Source organism: Lycium ferocissimum, chromosome 2 (genome assembly GCF_029784015.1).
Source record: "Lycium ferocissimum isolate CSIRO_LF1 chromosome 2, AGI_CSIRO_Lferr_CH_V1, whole genome shotgun sequence".
NCBI lineage: Eukaryota > Viridiplantae > Streptophyta > Magnoliopsida > Solanales > Solanaceae > Lycium > Lycium ferocissimum.
The window spans coordinates 43,967,968-43,983,277 of NC_081343.1; the positions used below are offsets into that span (position 1 = coordinate 43,967,968).

At 34.8% G+C, this 15,310-nt stretch overlaps 1 protein-coding gene across 1 annotated transcript; it reads right to left on the minus strand.

Moving 5' to 3' along the window:
* Window positions 1-514: 514 nt before the first annotated feature.
* Window positions 515-9,933, minus strand: LOC132047625 (nibrin homolog). Its single transcript, XM_059438643.1, has 5 exons — window positions 9,814-9,933; window positions 7,863-7,916; window positions 1,443-1,707; window positions 1,245-1,333; window positions 515-591 (listed from the first exon to the last, which is right to left on the minus strand). The coding sequence occupies exons 1-5, from the start codon at window positions 9,848-9,850 to the stop codon at window positions 515-517; spliced, it is 522 nt and encodes a 173-aa protein (XP_059294626.1). The 5' UTR covers window positions 9,851-9,933.
* Window positions 9,934-15,310: the final 5,377 nt, after the last annotated feature.

Genomic DNA, 15,310 nt, shown 5'->3' on the forward strand with positions numbered 1-15,310 from the left:
ATTTTTTTCCTGATGCAATGGGAACACAGGATTATCTGATATTACTGAACATCACAGAAATAAAAGCATAACGCTACCATTGATTATATCACTCAAATTATGACGTCCAAAAATAATGATACCCACATGTTTATGTTTGGATCTCTGTCGAAGATTGAATAACTATCTCAAATCTTCAGAGTAACGAAGGGAAAGGACAAAGATCTGACACAATATAAGGCAGGAAAAGCAAAATCATGAAACAGTAAAATCATATTCCTCACATTAGTAAATCTATGCGTAAAGATTGCCATGTATTTACATTTGGTTACAGTCTCACAACTTTAAACTACAATTTTGATCTAGATATCAGCAACTCTAATTGCAAATAGACATGTTTGTTGGCAGATTATACTTGCAAAAATCTTAGGTGTGACTCCTTTCTGCTGAGTGAGGATCTGATTGATGCTATTGTCGCTGGGAAACCCTTGGTTCAATATAGTTGGGTTGAGGTATTCTTTGTATAAAATATAAATCACCTAAGATTTTTGCAAGTATAATCTACAAGCACATGTGAGCAGTCCAAACTCCACTTTTTAGTTATAGTGGCGCCTGCAATGAGATTGATAATATTAGGAATACGGTATCCTCTGCGCATATATATACATATAGCGGAAAAAATTGGCACTGTGAGTTTTGAGATTATAATATAATCTAGGTATTCCCTGTTCCTTGTGCTTTTTCAACTTTAGACTACTATGATCACTGCATGCCAAAAAAGCATGAAAGCATGAAAGATACTTTGCCAAAAAAGCATGAAAGCATTCAAGATACTTTCTGTGTTTGTGAACACAAATAATATAGGTATTTAATCTTTTTTGATAATATAATTTATTCTTTAAATGTAACAACAGTAAAACAAGTAGCGAATCTGGTCTCGAGGGTTATCTATGAGGTCAAATTTTGATATTCTCTTGCAGTTTTTGGTCCTTTTGACCACAGCAACATAATTTGTGCATCAAAGACTAATATGATTCACATCAAATCTTTATTTTATTTTTGGCTCCTGACTTGTGATCATTCCTTGCATCATTTTCTCCACATCATAGGAAACAATCGTTTAACATTAGCAGAAGAAAAGAATTGAACAAAGACGCATCAAGAATTCAACAGATCACACTGGAAATAATATAAGCAGCCTGAAACACAAAAGTGCATAACCATCTGAACAGATATTTATGTACATAGCATAAATGATCACTCACCTATTGATGACACCTTCTTTGTAATAAGTTGATTTGTCTTTGAATGCTTCGGGGAGCAAATGAAAAATATGAAGGACACATAGGAGAATCTGTTTGATATAAATCATCACATCAATTTCCTGTTCACTGGGCTTGATGGTCCACTAATTAAGAGTACTATATAGGAGATAAGAGTTACAAATATGTAACTTTAATCACCTGTAAGTTGTATTACCAGTTCCAAAAGAAACTAGATCCCCATCCTTAAGCATTGTTTCTTTATTTGGAAACTCATGAACTTTCTCCTTTGAATCCAGATCCGTGTTGAGGAATGTACCATACTTTGAGCAGTCTTTTATACGTACTTTAGACAGAATATTTGAGGGTTTCTTCAACGAATGATCCAAAGAAATCATCTCATCTATTAAAATCTCTGCATGGATCCTTGAAACTCCTTTATCCTTGTTGACAATGACATCACATCCTGTGAAACAAAACGTTTAAGTGCAGTACAGGTTACCTTTTTAGCACAACACCTCAAGAGTACTATTTGAAAAAATATGTACTCTCAATTGACGGAAGGTAAGGCACAACAATGCCTCTCAAATCCCACAACATAGATGTGAGCAACATGGTCAAAACAGCCAAACTTAATGGGTGGATTAAAGGCTTTGAGGTAGCCATGAATGGGCACAACAATCAAGAGATTACGCATCTTCAATATGCTGATGACACCTTGATCTTTTGTGATGCAGAAGTGGAACAACTGAGAATTTTGAGAATTATACTGGGCCTTTTTGAAGGCATTTCTGGGCTGCATATTAATTGGAGAAAGACTCATCTCTTCCCAATTAATGAAGTAACAAACATGGAGGATTTGGCACTGATCTTGAGGGAAGAAGTGGGGACTCTTCCTACTACTTATCTTGGCATGCCACTGGGCGCCAAGTCAAAATCTACTCAAATATGGAACAATGTCCTGGAGAAATGTCAAAAGAAGCTCTCAAGATGGAAGTGTCAATACTTGTCAATGGGAGGAAGGCTCACTCTGATTAACTCTGTATTAGACTCACTACCCACCTATATGACGTCCCTTTTTCCCATTCCTGTGGGGGTCATTGAAAGATTGGACAGCATAAGAAGGAACTTTCTGTGGCAAGGTAAAAAAGAAAAAAAGGCCTATCACTTGGTCAAGTGGGAAGAGATAATTCTCAGCAAGGCTCAAGGAGGATTGGGAATTAGAAATTTGAAGAATCACAGCAAAGCCCTCAAATTGAAGTGGTTATGGAGGTACTCTCAAGACCCTCAAAGGTTATGGAGCAAGGTAATCAAAGCCAAATATGAAGTAGAAGACAACTGGATGACTAAACCAGTTAACTCAGCTTATGGAGTTAGTCTTTGGAGGTCTATAAGGGTACTATGGCCAGCTCTAAAGAGTCAAGTTTCAATCAGAGTGCTAAATGGTAACAGGACATCCTTCTGGAATGATAATTGGCTGGGAATGGAGCTTTGAAGGATCTATTCTCTGACATATATGCTTTAGCTCATCACCAACAGAGATCTATAGCTGAAATGTGGTCACCTCAAGGTTGGCATTTGATACTCAGAAGAGACCTGAATGATTCGGAGATAAATAGAATGGTTGAGTTCTACAAACAACTGGATAACTTCGCAGGAACTCAAAACGGAGATGACACATTGAGATGGCTGGGACATAGCAGTGGAAATTTCAGTGTTAATGCAGCCTATAAAATGATAAACTAACCAACACCTCAAGTCACCAACTGACCCTAGAAGCATATTTGGAAGACCAAGACACCAGACACGGTTGCATGCTTCTCATGGTTACTAGCAAAGGAAGCTGTGCTCACATATGAAAATTTAAAGAAGAGGAACTGGTCTATGTGCTCAAGATGTTTTCGTTGTGAAAAGGAAGTAGAGACAGTTGGTCACCTATTTTTGCACTGCAGGATAACTGATCAGTTATGGAAGGTCTTCATTACTCAGAGGCATAGCCTGGAAAATGCCTAGAAAGATTACTGAAGCTCTCTTTAGTTGGGAGGCAGCTGGAGAGGAGCAGATGACATAAACGGATGGAGGATGGTCCCTGCTTGCATTTGATGGGAAATTTGGAAAGAAAGGATTCTTTGAGAACAGCAGCAACACAATGCAGGAGATCAAACTTAACTGTATTAAGCTTTTTTCTTTTTGGTGCAACCAGATCTACCCAAAGCATACTATATCTATCCTAGACTCATTAGGTTCCTGTTAGAACTGTAGACTGGTTTTACTCTCTTTTGTTCACTTGTAAATATGGTTTCAGTACAACCCATGTACTGTTTTGTGTTTAATACATACAACATGTTACCTTCTCAAAAAAAAAAAAAAAAAAAAAGGAGAAGCCTACAAATAGCAATAGTACAATACCGTAGATGAATTGTCAAGATTAAGATTCTCAAAATCTTACGAAGAAAAGTGGACCTAGGATTTGAAAGTCCTGGGTGTACCACCGCCTTTAATGTAACTATGTCAATCACCATACTGACCGAACAAGAGTGTGCATTTGGTCGGTTCATCAGTTTTGGATTAATTTCGGTCTGTATTACTAGGGTAATCTTCACAAGATGAAAATAAGTCTGGTTTGTTCTCTCTTAGTTCACATATACTAAATAAATTAGAGAAAAAATGAATAAACTGACAACAAGGCAAGAAAGGGCATTTATCACTTAGATAATTTGATGAAAAGAATTACTACACTTCAATATGTCTTTGTTTAATTACATTAGTTGCCCTTTGAATTTTTTATATATTTCTCCATCTCAATTCGAAAGATATGTTTTTCCAACAAACTGAAAAAGGGCTGTCAGTTTTGTTACATATCAATAGAGTCTTGAGTAGAATAAAGTAAAAACAAGAAAAGAATAAAGGAAAATAAGAGATAAAAGTTTGCTTGTTTACAAAAAACTACAAAAAAAGGTAACAAGAAATCAAGAAAAAGTGAAGTCATAAATAGAGGGGTCCGGGTTTTGGGGGGGAGGGACAAGAAAAAAAAAAAGAGGAAAAACGAGAAGGTGAGTCTGCTGGCGGTGTGAGAGGTTGGCTATGGACGGTTTCAGGAGAGGTAGAGGTAGGCCGAAGAAGTATTCGGGAGAGGTGATTAGACGGGACATGGCGCAGGTCCAGCTGACCGAGGACATGACCTTAGAGGCTCAGACAGGAGGTTATGGAGGACGGATTAGAGTAGATGGTTAGTAGGTAGTTGAGCATTGTCCTACTTATTCTTTCATATTAATAGTCGTAGTATTACTTTATGTAGTTTCTTGTCCTTCGATTTCTACTACTATATGTTGTTTCTTACCCCTCCATTATCTTATTAATTGTGGTAGTTACGGCTTCCTTTTTCTCAGACATCTTTATCATGTTTTTATAGTATTATTCCATGACTTTTTATATTATTTTGAATTGCTTGTCCTTGTGCTGAGGGTCTCCTGGAAACAGCATCTCTACCTCCCAAGATAGAGGTAAGGTCTGCATACACTCTACCCTCCTCAGACCCACTTTGTGGGATTTCACTGGGTATGTTGTTGTCGTCAGTTCATGGCAAGTTCAAATTCCGGTACTCTAAACTCTGGAAGGATGCACAAAAGACCTTCACAGGCCTCCCTCTGTCAGCTATGATGGCAGGTGCCAAAGCTTTTATATATCAGCATTTTAGATGCAAATGTACACACATATACGGCAACTTTCTGGAGTAGGGACAGGTCCAAGGAACCCTAAGCCTCATAGGTAGGTCCGTCTATGCTTACAGATCAAGAAACTGCCAAAAATGATTATCATCTCTCACACAATCTTATCCTTCCATCACATTTCCCTCACCACTTGTCTTCGTTCCTTACGTGTAGACACAGACTCCTACCAGGTTCCAGTTCTTCTGTTTTTTAAGTACTCCATTCGTTTCTCATCTTTCTTTCACTAAGACAGCTAACAAATTTTGACTATATCAAATGTTGCTTCTTGATTCTTACTCGGATAATATTACAACCCCAGCACCGCAAGGTCCTATTAGCCATAAAATTTGCATAGGTAAATATCTATCTATTTATGACATAAGAATTACCCATTTAGTGCTCCTGTGCTTTTCGCTCCAACTAGAACACCGTGTGAGCTGGAAACAAGAAGCAACCACCAGGAAATAGTTACATCATCATACCCAACGGTCCCCTTCCAAAACTCACTATTGACTAAACTTCAAAGAAAATGACTCATCCATTTTGACCAATAGATAGCCAGACATTCACCTTATTACAAGAGTACCAGCAATCTTGACTCTTTAATCAGTAACATGATTGTGATATATCTATCCATGAGTCTATCAGAAACTTTCAATCAAGTTTCCAGTACCAAAAGGCAGATCATAGGAAAAGGGTAAAAACACTAACTTAAGACATTTGAGAGGCTTGGCCTGATGGCAAAACTGCTGCTCTCGAATAAAAGATGTCCCACAAAGAGAGAGAGAGAGAGAGTTTCTTTACAAAGAACCTCTATGCAAAAGTCGATCCAATGCATTGCTCAGACAACCTGTGTCTCCTAGTCCCAAGTAAAGGGAAAAAGAACAACACTTAATTTGGTGGCTCTTTTTTTTTTTTTTTTAAGTAATTGATTCTATTCAAGGAGTCCAGAAGATGCAAAGTAGTTACAAAAGATTGAGCACAAGAATGTCAGATCTAGTACATAACTAAAGAGCAAACAAAATCTAAAAGGCTATCAGGGGAATCTATTGGGGATAAAAAGGCCCAACTATGTAAATAAAAAAGACATTTACCGTTGAGCATAGTTTGACTAGTTAAAAGACCATCAAAATGCTCTACATTGGTGGTTCTTGGAACATCTAGAATGGAAAAAGTAGCTTTGTTTCAGATATTAGTAGCAAAGGCTGTGCAGAATTAATTCCAGGCAAGCTTTTTGAGTTCACTGCTCAATGGACTATTTAAGTCACTTCTTTTATTGATGTTCTTCATATCATTATATTACTAAAATATTGGGATAATTAGCACTTAGTCATGGTGAGCATTGACTGCCTCCATCTTGTTTTCATACCATGGTATTTACAAGGCTTAATACATACTTTCCCCTCCAAACTTGTAACGAAATCCCTTTGACACACCCCTCTTTCACGGACAACCTTTTACTATCCAAACTTTCCACAACTGTGTCTTTTTGATAACCAAAAATAATAACAATAATAATAATAATATTTTTTTAAAAACAAGTTAGTGTTTGATCACTTTTTTCAAACAAGTGTATGTCACACACCAATGAGTCTGTGACACGTATCATTAACTAAAGAAAGGATAAAATTTTAAAATTACAATTACAGCCTCATCTTTCCCATCTCCCCATCTTCATCTACATGGCAGAAGACCACCCCCGCATTTTCTCTTTTGTCTTCCCAGAAGCCATGGCAGATAAAAATAGGAGAGATGGTAGAGGAGGAGATCATACGCATCAAACGTTTCAACTTAAAACAGCAAAAGCTACATGTTTTGACAAAATGTGAGTTAAGCAGTAACGTTGCAACGGAGTTGGGATTATAAGCCAGTAATTACTTCCCAATCATTCCCTGTGAATGCCGCCAATAATTATGACCGGAGGTTTTCTTGGGGAAAGATTTTAACCCAACTCGTTGCACTTTCTGGAGACCATGGGAGCTGAAAATTGGAAAGTGCCAGGCTTTGCCCTTATTCAGAATTTCCAGCTTGAGAGGGTTAATTCTTAACCTCTGGCAACTAAGATCTCTTATTGTATCTAACTGTGTGGCTATGAATTGTATGCCAAGAGGAATTGGTGATTTTTACATAATATTGTACTGGGTGATGGAGAGATAGGGTGGTGGAGCAGCCATGGCAGAAATAATGTGGGTCTAAATAAGGAAGAAGATGGCCCAATTAAAATAAAAATAAAAACACGTGTCACTCAAATAATGCATCTGATACTAAACTTCTCTTGTTCACGCGCTTCATTTGTTGGTAAAAAATGTGCATGCCAACTGAGCAAGCGTGGTGTGTGTTAGACACGGTTGGGGATAGTTTTGATGAGTAGAAGTTTGCCCGTGAAGGACAGTGTCTGGAAGGATCTTCGTTACAGGTTAGCAGTAAAGTATGTATTAAGCCTAACTACAACGAACCATCAGCACACCAACTATGGCATGTTAAATGCTATTGTCATGACCCATGACTTGGACTCAAGTTCAGATCACATCAGAAAGTGAGACATCTAAGTCATCTCATCAACAAGATTAATCAGAAAAGTAAGCAGTGACAGCATCCCAGAGTAACCTTCTGTTTGGATGGGCATAAAAGCCATGTAGAAATTTTGTTTGAATGGGCATATAGAAAATATAAGGGGAAACAAGATAAAAAATATGATATAAATATAATAAGACTTCAACTCTAACTTATGGCTTTTGGCTTATAAGCATTTTTGTTATTTTTGGCTTATTTTTATTATTTTGATTAAAAACAAGTGCTTAAAAGCACTTTTTTATCTTATCCAAACACTCTAAAAGTGCTAAACAAGCTATTAGAGTATAAACTCATAATTAGGAAAATTCTCTGAGAGTGCAAGATTGAGAATGATTACCTTTTCGACCCACTTTATATGCACCTTGATTGAAAAAATAGTAATCATCTTCACCTGTCACATAAACAACGAGCAGTGTATCAGTGCATTGACAATACCAAAAAATTAATAAGATGATAAATCAGTCAGAATTCCAGCCAACGAAAGTCATTAACAAAATGTGATCAGCAAAAGCCATGAACGACTTGTTTCAACTTTCTACATTAGAAAAACTAGTTCATACATGAAATGTGAGAAAAGGACATAAATGGTCCCTTAACTATGAGAGTAGGTTCAAAATGAAATACGGTTTTGTGTTGCCATAAGTCAACAAAAATTGTAACTATGAGGGTTGTTAAAAATACTGAAACACTTAACGGTTTTGGTCGTTAATGTGATTGTTTGTGCATTTATATGTGTTATTAATAGGACATAAGAAAAAATTAGTGAGAAATGCTCACAATTATTAAAGAAACGGTCAATCAGCCAACTTGATAATGTTATGCCGATTAAAGAATCTATCGGCTAAATAAAATACACTAGACTTTTCAACTAAAAAAAAAGTTACCAAAAACAAGCGGTCTTGCTATGGATAAAATCGAGGGACACTATTTTTTTTAATTTTTATACGAAAACCAACAGTCCGGTTATTTTTGAGGAAAAATGCGCGGAAATATTTTTTTTCGGAAGTATTTATTTTTCTCAGTTTTGTAAAAAACGAATCTAGTGTATTTTCTTAGCAAAATAATAGTCCGTCGATCTTTGTGTTGAATTTGTCTTTTTCTTATAATAAGGTGTCCAGTTATTTGACCGATCTAAGTTCTCGCTAATTTTTTCATTTTTTTCATAGTTCTCATCCTCAACAATTCGATGAATATTTTGTCGGACCTACATAAAGGACCCCACCAGCCCAGGTGCATGGATTAGGGACTATTTTGAACCTACTAAGTTAAGGGACTATTTTTGTCCTTTTCTCCATGAAATATTGTGTTGTAAGTTGTAACTTGACTGAAACAATTGATTGTTTGTGCATAGTTAGAGTGCTCAATCAATAAAAAGCCCAACTAGTTGGGTCCTATATTGATATAATCTTTATTTGCCATTAATAGGAATTTGTCTTTTTCTTATAAACTGATCTACCTCAACAATCCATTGGATACCTACTACCCCATGGTTTTCACGGCTTAGATAGTTAGAAATAAATCACCTAATCTTTTTTGCCATTAATGGGATTTGAAACTAATCTCCCATGATTTTCATCTCAATTAAATTGACCACTATGCCAAACCCCAAGGTGCAATTTGTCTTTTCAAGGCAAACTTGGAGGTTCTCTAAAGCTAGGGTTTTCTATAAATCATCCTACACTAAAATACAAGTCTCTAGTCAGACCAAAGAGACTCTTGTTAAATACCAAACCTAATATAAGCATAATAACAGCAACTAAGACTTAATCCTAGTATCATTTTCTTTTATTTAATCTTTTTCTTTATTTTATGATGGTGATGCCTGAGCCAGCTTACACGCGACTCTCAACTATTCCACCGAGTATTTGCTACCTCCCACCAGCACAACTACCTACTGGTACCGTAACTCAGCCCACCAAGGCTTAGGCAGAGAAATAACCTAGTGTTTTTGCTTCGGTTGGGATTTTAAACCTTCCATTTCATTGATCACTAGGTCACACCCTTTTGAGTGCTTAATCCCAAATATCACCTATATAGATTCTATGCTTTTAAATATGCTCTAAACTTAGATAAAAACCCCATTATAGGTTGTCAGTGTTAAGACAAAAAAAAAGGGATAATAATCAATATGAATTCTAGAAATTCCTTAAGTGTCATTGCTTTCTTGGTTACTAGGTAAAGGTAAAGTGTACCCCCATGTGAAGCAGCTATGAGCAAATGATTTTGGCATTAAATGAAATAATTTTGAAGGAAAGAATACTACAAGTAGAGAGAAACTTGTATGGAACCTGGAAGTTGGTCAATAGGAAAAAGACCCCAAACCATAGTCTTAGATTTTTTTCTTTGCGAAATTGTACACCAAAGAGGACGTTTCTAGTAACAGCAAATGGGTGGTTCAATGATCAGAAAAGTAAGTTGTGGAAAGAAGATCAGAAAACTACATGTATTACTGTAGAGAAAAGGTCATAGTCCCTTATCTACGGGAGTAGGTCTAAAATGATCCTTTAACTATACACTTACGGATTTTAATCCTTTAACTATTTAAAATTTATCAAATTTGATCACCATCTATTTTTTATACAAACAACATACAAACTCATAAACCCTCGAGAGATTAATATTAAACTATTCCTCAAACCTGTCTCTCTCTCTCTCCGCCCGCTTCTTTTCCCTCAAGTTCATTCTTTAACCTCAACTTTTTTCCTCAAATTCTCTCTAGCTTTTCTTAACAGACGGACTACATCGGTTAAAACCGACAGAAAACCGACGGAGTCTGTCGGTTTTGTAAAAAAAGAAATTAAAAAATTAAAAATGTAGGAACTTGAAATAGAACCCGAGTATGTTCCTTGACATTAAAGGGCTTTATCACTAGACCGCTGATATTCTTTGTTCATATACTTACATTGATTTAATTTATACTGTTTTTTTGCTCTAAAAACAGACGGAGTTCGACGGTTTTTTAATAAAAAAAAAATTTAAAAAAAACCGACGGACTCCATCGGTTTATTTTAGAAAATAATATAAAAAATAATTATATTTTTTTGCGCATTTTTGCACAAAAAATAACCGACACAGTCCGTCGGTTTTTGCCAGTTTTTAGTAGTGTTTAAGAAGAATAGTTACGAAATTGTGTGCGTGAGTTTGTCTTTTCGAATTTCAGAGACTTGAGAGCGACACCAGTGCCAGAATGCTTTTTTTTTTTTTTTTTTAACACGAGGAACTTGAGGAAAAAGAGCGGGGAGAGAGAGAGAGAGAGAGAGAGAGACAGGTTTGAGGAATGGTTTAACATTAATCTCACGAAGGTTTATGAGTTTGTACGCTATTTGTATAAAAAATAGACGGAGATCAAATTTGATAAGTTTTTGAATAGTTAAAGGACTAAAATCGGTAATTGTATAGTTAAGGGACCATTTTAGACTTACTCCCATAGTTAAAGGACTATTTATGGTCTTTCCTCTATTACTATATATATATTTTTGGCCAAATCCATCGACAGACACCTGTGGTCATCCAATTCTTTCACTTGAGCACCTAAAGTGACCCTTGTTCCATTTAAACACTTCGGGTGGGTCATTCCTATTCTACTTAGACACTTTTTGCACCGTTATCGGAGCAAAACCAACACCAAAGGGCGCCACCTCATTGCACATCCAACCTGACCCAAAAGCCCCAATTTTTAATGGTCAAAACTCACGAATTTACAAATTCGTGAATTTACAATTAAAATGAGTTGGCATAATTTAATTGAGTTGGCACAATTTAATTGGCCAATTTAATCCTTAACGTAGGAGACGCGGTGTTGGTTTTACTCCGATAACAATGCAAAAAGTGTCAAATGGAATAGTAATGGCCCACCTAAAGTGTCTAAATGGAACAAGGGTCACTTTAGGTCTTTCAAGTGAAAGAAGTAGACGACCACAGGTGTTTGTCGATGGGTTTGGCCTATAAATTTTTTTGTATTATATATAAATGGCTAAGGAGGACTAACACAGCATCACCAACGTGTTCCAAAAGCTTTACAAATTATACACGCAATGAATGCTTATACCATAAGCTATATAACTTGTACACTTTACCCAACTATTTTTGTATCCCATGTGAACATATGTTATAGTACTTAATATTTATTCTCTTCTCATGTATAGACGTATGCACTTCAATTTTAATTCTCCGACACATTTATTTTCTCCGTGCACTTTTACTTGTTGACTTTTGACTTTTGACTTTCTTGCTGAATATTTTTTCTCTTCTCATGTATAGACGTATGCAGTTCAATTTTAATTCTCCTACACAAATTTATTTCCTCCGTGCACTTTTACTTGTTCACTTTTGACTTTTCACCTTTTAATTTTAATAAATCCCACAAATGGATATATGCACTTTTATGTTCACTTTTGACTTTTCACGTTCTTTAAGAATAATTTATGGATATATTCTCGAATATTTATACATGTATACACGTATGCACTTCAATTTTAATTCTCCGACACATATTTATTTCGTTCGTGCACTTTTACTTGTTTACTTTTGACTTTTCACGTTCTTGTTGAGTATTTATTCTCTTCTCATGTATAAATATATGCACTTCAATTTTAATTCTCCGACACATATTTATTTCCTCCGTGCACTTTTGCTTATTCACTTTTGACTTTTCACGTTATTTAAGAATTAATAAATGAAGTACTCCCTCCGTCCCATATTACTTGGCCACATTACTTGACTTTTCACATTCTTTAAGAATTAATAAATGAAGTACTCCCTTCGTCTCATATTACTTGGCCACATTACTATACTTAACTTTTCACGTTCTTTAAGAATTAATAAAAATGAAATACTCCTTTCATCCCATATTACTTGGCCACATTACTAAAAATATATGTCTATTTTTCTATTCTATATTTTTCTTTTTTTTCTATTATATATAAGTGTCATAGAAGGACTAACAAAGTAATGAATACTTGTACCAAAAACTATATAAATTGTACACTTTAACACAATAATGAATATTTGTACAAAAAGCTATATAAATTGTACACTTTAACCAACTATTTCGTTATCCCACTTGAATATATGTCATAGTTTATCCCACGTGAATATATGTCATAGTACTGAATATTTATTCTCTTCTCATGTATACAAGTATGCACTTCAATTGTAATTCTCCAACACATTTATTTCCTCCGTGCACTTTTACTTGTTCACCTCCGAAGTACTCCCTCCGTCCCATATTGCTTGACCACATTACTAAAAATATATGTCCAAATTACTTGTTCATTTACAAAACCAAGATAAAATTATTAAATCGTTCCCATCTTACCCTCTCCGTCCCATATTACTTGGCTACTGAATATTTATTCTCTTCTCATATAGACACGTATGCACTTCAATTTTAATTCTCCGGCACATTTATTTTCTCCGTTCACTTTTACTTGTTCACTTTTGACTTTTCATGTTCTTTAAAAATTAATAAATGAAGTACTCCCTCCGTCCCATATTACTTGGCCACATTACTAAACTACTTTTTTATCCCACGTGGACATATTTCATGGTACTGAATATTTATTCTCCTCTCATGTATACACGCATGCACTTCAATTTTAATTCTTCGACACATATTTATTTCCTCCGTGCACTTCTACTTGCCCACTTTTGACTTTTCGCGTTCTTTAAGAATTAAGTACTCCCTCCGTCTCATATTACTTGGCCACATTACTAAAGTTATATGTCCAAATTACTTGGTCATTCACAAAACCAAGATAAATTAATTAAATCTTAATTTTAATTTCTTTGTAACAATTCTTTTTATCTATAATTGTTAATATAAAAAATTATAATGTAAATAATTTACCCCTTGTTAACATATTTTTTAATTAATTTAATAAAAATATTTTATTAGTTTAGCTTTTTAAAAATCCAATATATACAACAATGGTTCTTATATTTGGATTTGAACAGTTAGTTAATTGAGATGGATATCAACCTCTCGGTATACATATAAGATATTAAAGAATTTAAAAGAAAAAAAATCTAGGATCAAGATATTAATTTCCCCTCATATTCTTACTAATTTTCTTTTTCACATCGATGAACAACTTTCATTGTGTCCGACTCTTTCCATCTCAAAGACTTAATTCCATCATTTTTTAATTATGACTAAAGTGATGGTACATAAAATACATTTTGTATATGTTGCTATATATAATAACAATTAGAATGTTTTTAAAAGTTATCTACAAAATACAAACCTTAAAGACTGGCTAATTAAAGTGACGGAGTTTAAGAAATAAAGATAGACTTTTGAATCTTGTGGTTCTAAATTAAAAATATGTATAATATAATAAAATATCCTTTGAATCTTGTGATTATAAACTTGACATGTAGAATATTTGAATTGTCAACTTACTAAATATAAAAAGATGCAGACATAACCAAAAAAAAGATAAATTTTAACAACAATTGAGAAATTAAGGGGGAAAAATAAAATATGGAGACTCACTAAGGAGAATCTCGGTATCCTTTTCTACTTAATAAAGGGAGAACACGAGTGATCCAATGTGACAGACAAACCAAATTATCAGAACAATGCAATCATATTCCTGATATTTCCAAAGAAATAGCATAAGATAACCACAAGACTATAAAAACCAAAAAACAAAATTAGTTTGCTTCAAAAATAATGCCTCTCTCCTTTCTTTGTTTCTGCAACTCTTTAAATTCGAAGATGCTGAATTTAGAACTATCAGCAGCATTAAAGAATATATAAAAGATAATTCCCCTTCTATAGTTCAAAATTATTGGTTAGCTACATTTTAGATTATGAAGCTTGATCATCATGTGAATTTAGATACAATGTTCGTACTAACCTCTAATGTAGGGGTTCATCGTCATTACATTTGTTAACTTTAGAGTCGTTTTCAGCAACTTAGCATTGCAATTATGTTCTTAAGCCCTTGGGATGTCCAATGCACTTTCTTTCCGTTTCAGGTTAGAAAGAGAAAAACAAACTAAAAAGTATGGTGCTTCCAAGACGTCGTTCAAGTATGGTCCAAGGTAACTTCTTCCTTTTATTTCGGTTGTTTTTTAAAAAAAAATAAAAAAACAAAACTCTTGAATGATGTAATATACAATTTTTTCAAGAGTTGAAATGAATAAGATTTTGACCTTATCAGTTTTTGTATAAGGTGACTGCAAGCTTAGTATTTGCAAAGCATCTCCTGTCCAAATATCATATATGGATGTTATGATAACCTTGACGCCCGAGTTGCTGGTGCATACTGTGAGCAGATTACACAAGAAGTCAGTCGTCTGGTTAAAGAAAATGCCACACACATTCGTTCTCAAATGGGATGGCGAACAATTGCTCTTTTGCTTTCTATAACAGCAAGACATCCAGAAGCTTCTGAAGCAGGATTCGATGCCCTGGTTTTCATTATGTCTGATGGAGCCCATTTGTCCCCAGCTAATTATGTTCTTTGCATCGATGCAGCAAGAAATTTTGCAGAGTCTCGTGTTGGACCTGCTGATAGACCTGCTATTATCAAGTTTTCTCACCAATCACTAAGTTAGGAATGTCGCCCATAGTCGAATCTATTGTCGATATTCATTAATTTCTCCAGCAATCAAATTCGAGCCAACGATCGAACTTCTCTTACGGTAAAGCTTTCCCTTCTTTTTTAGTGATTAATATAGATTACTTATTATATAAGTATATAATAGTAAGTATATAATAGTAATTACTAGGGATTGAGGAATACATAACTTTATCGATTTAATTTAATTAAAAAT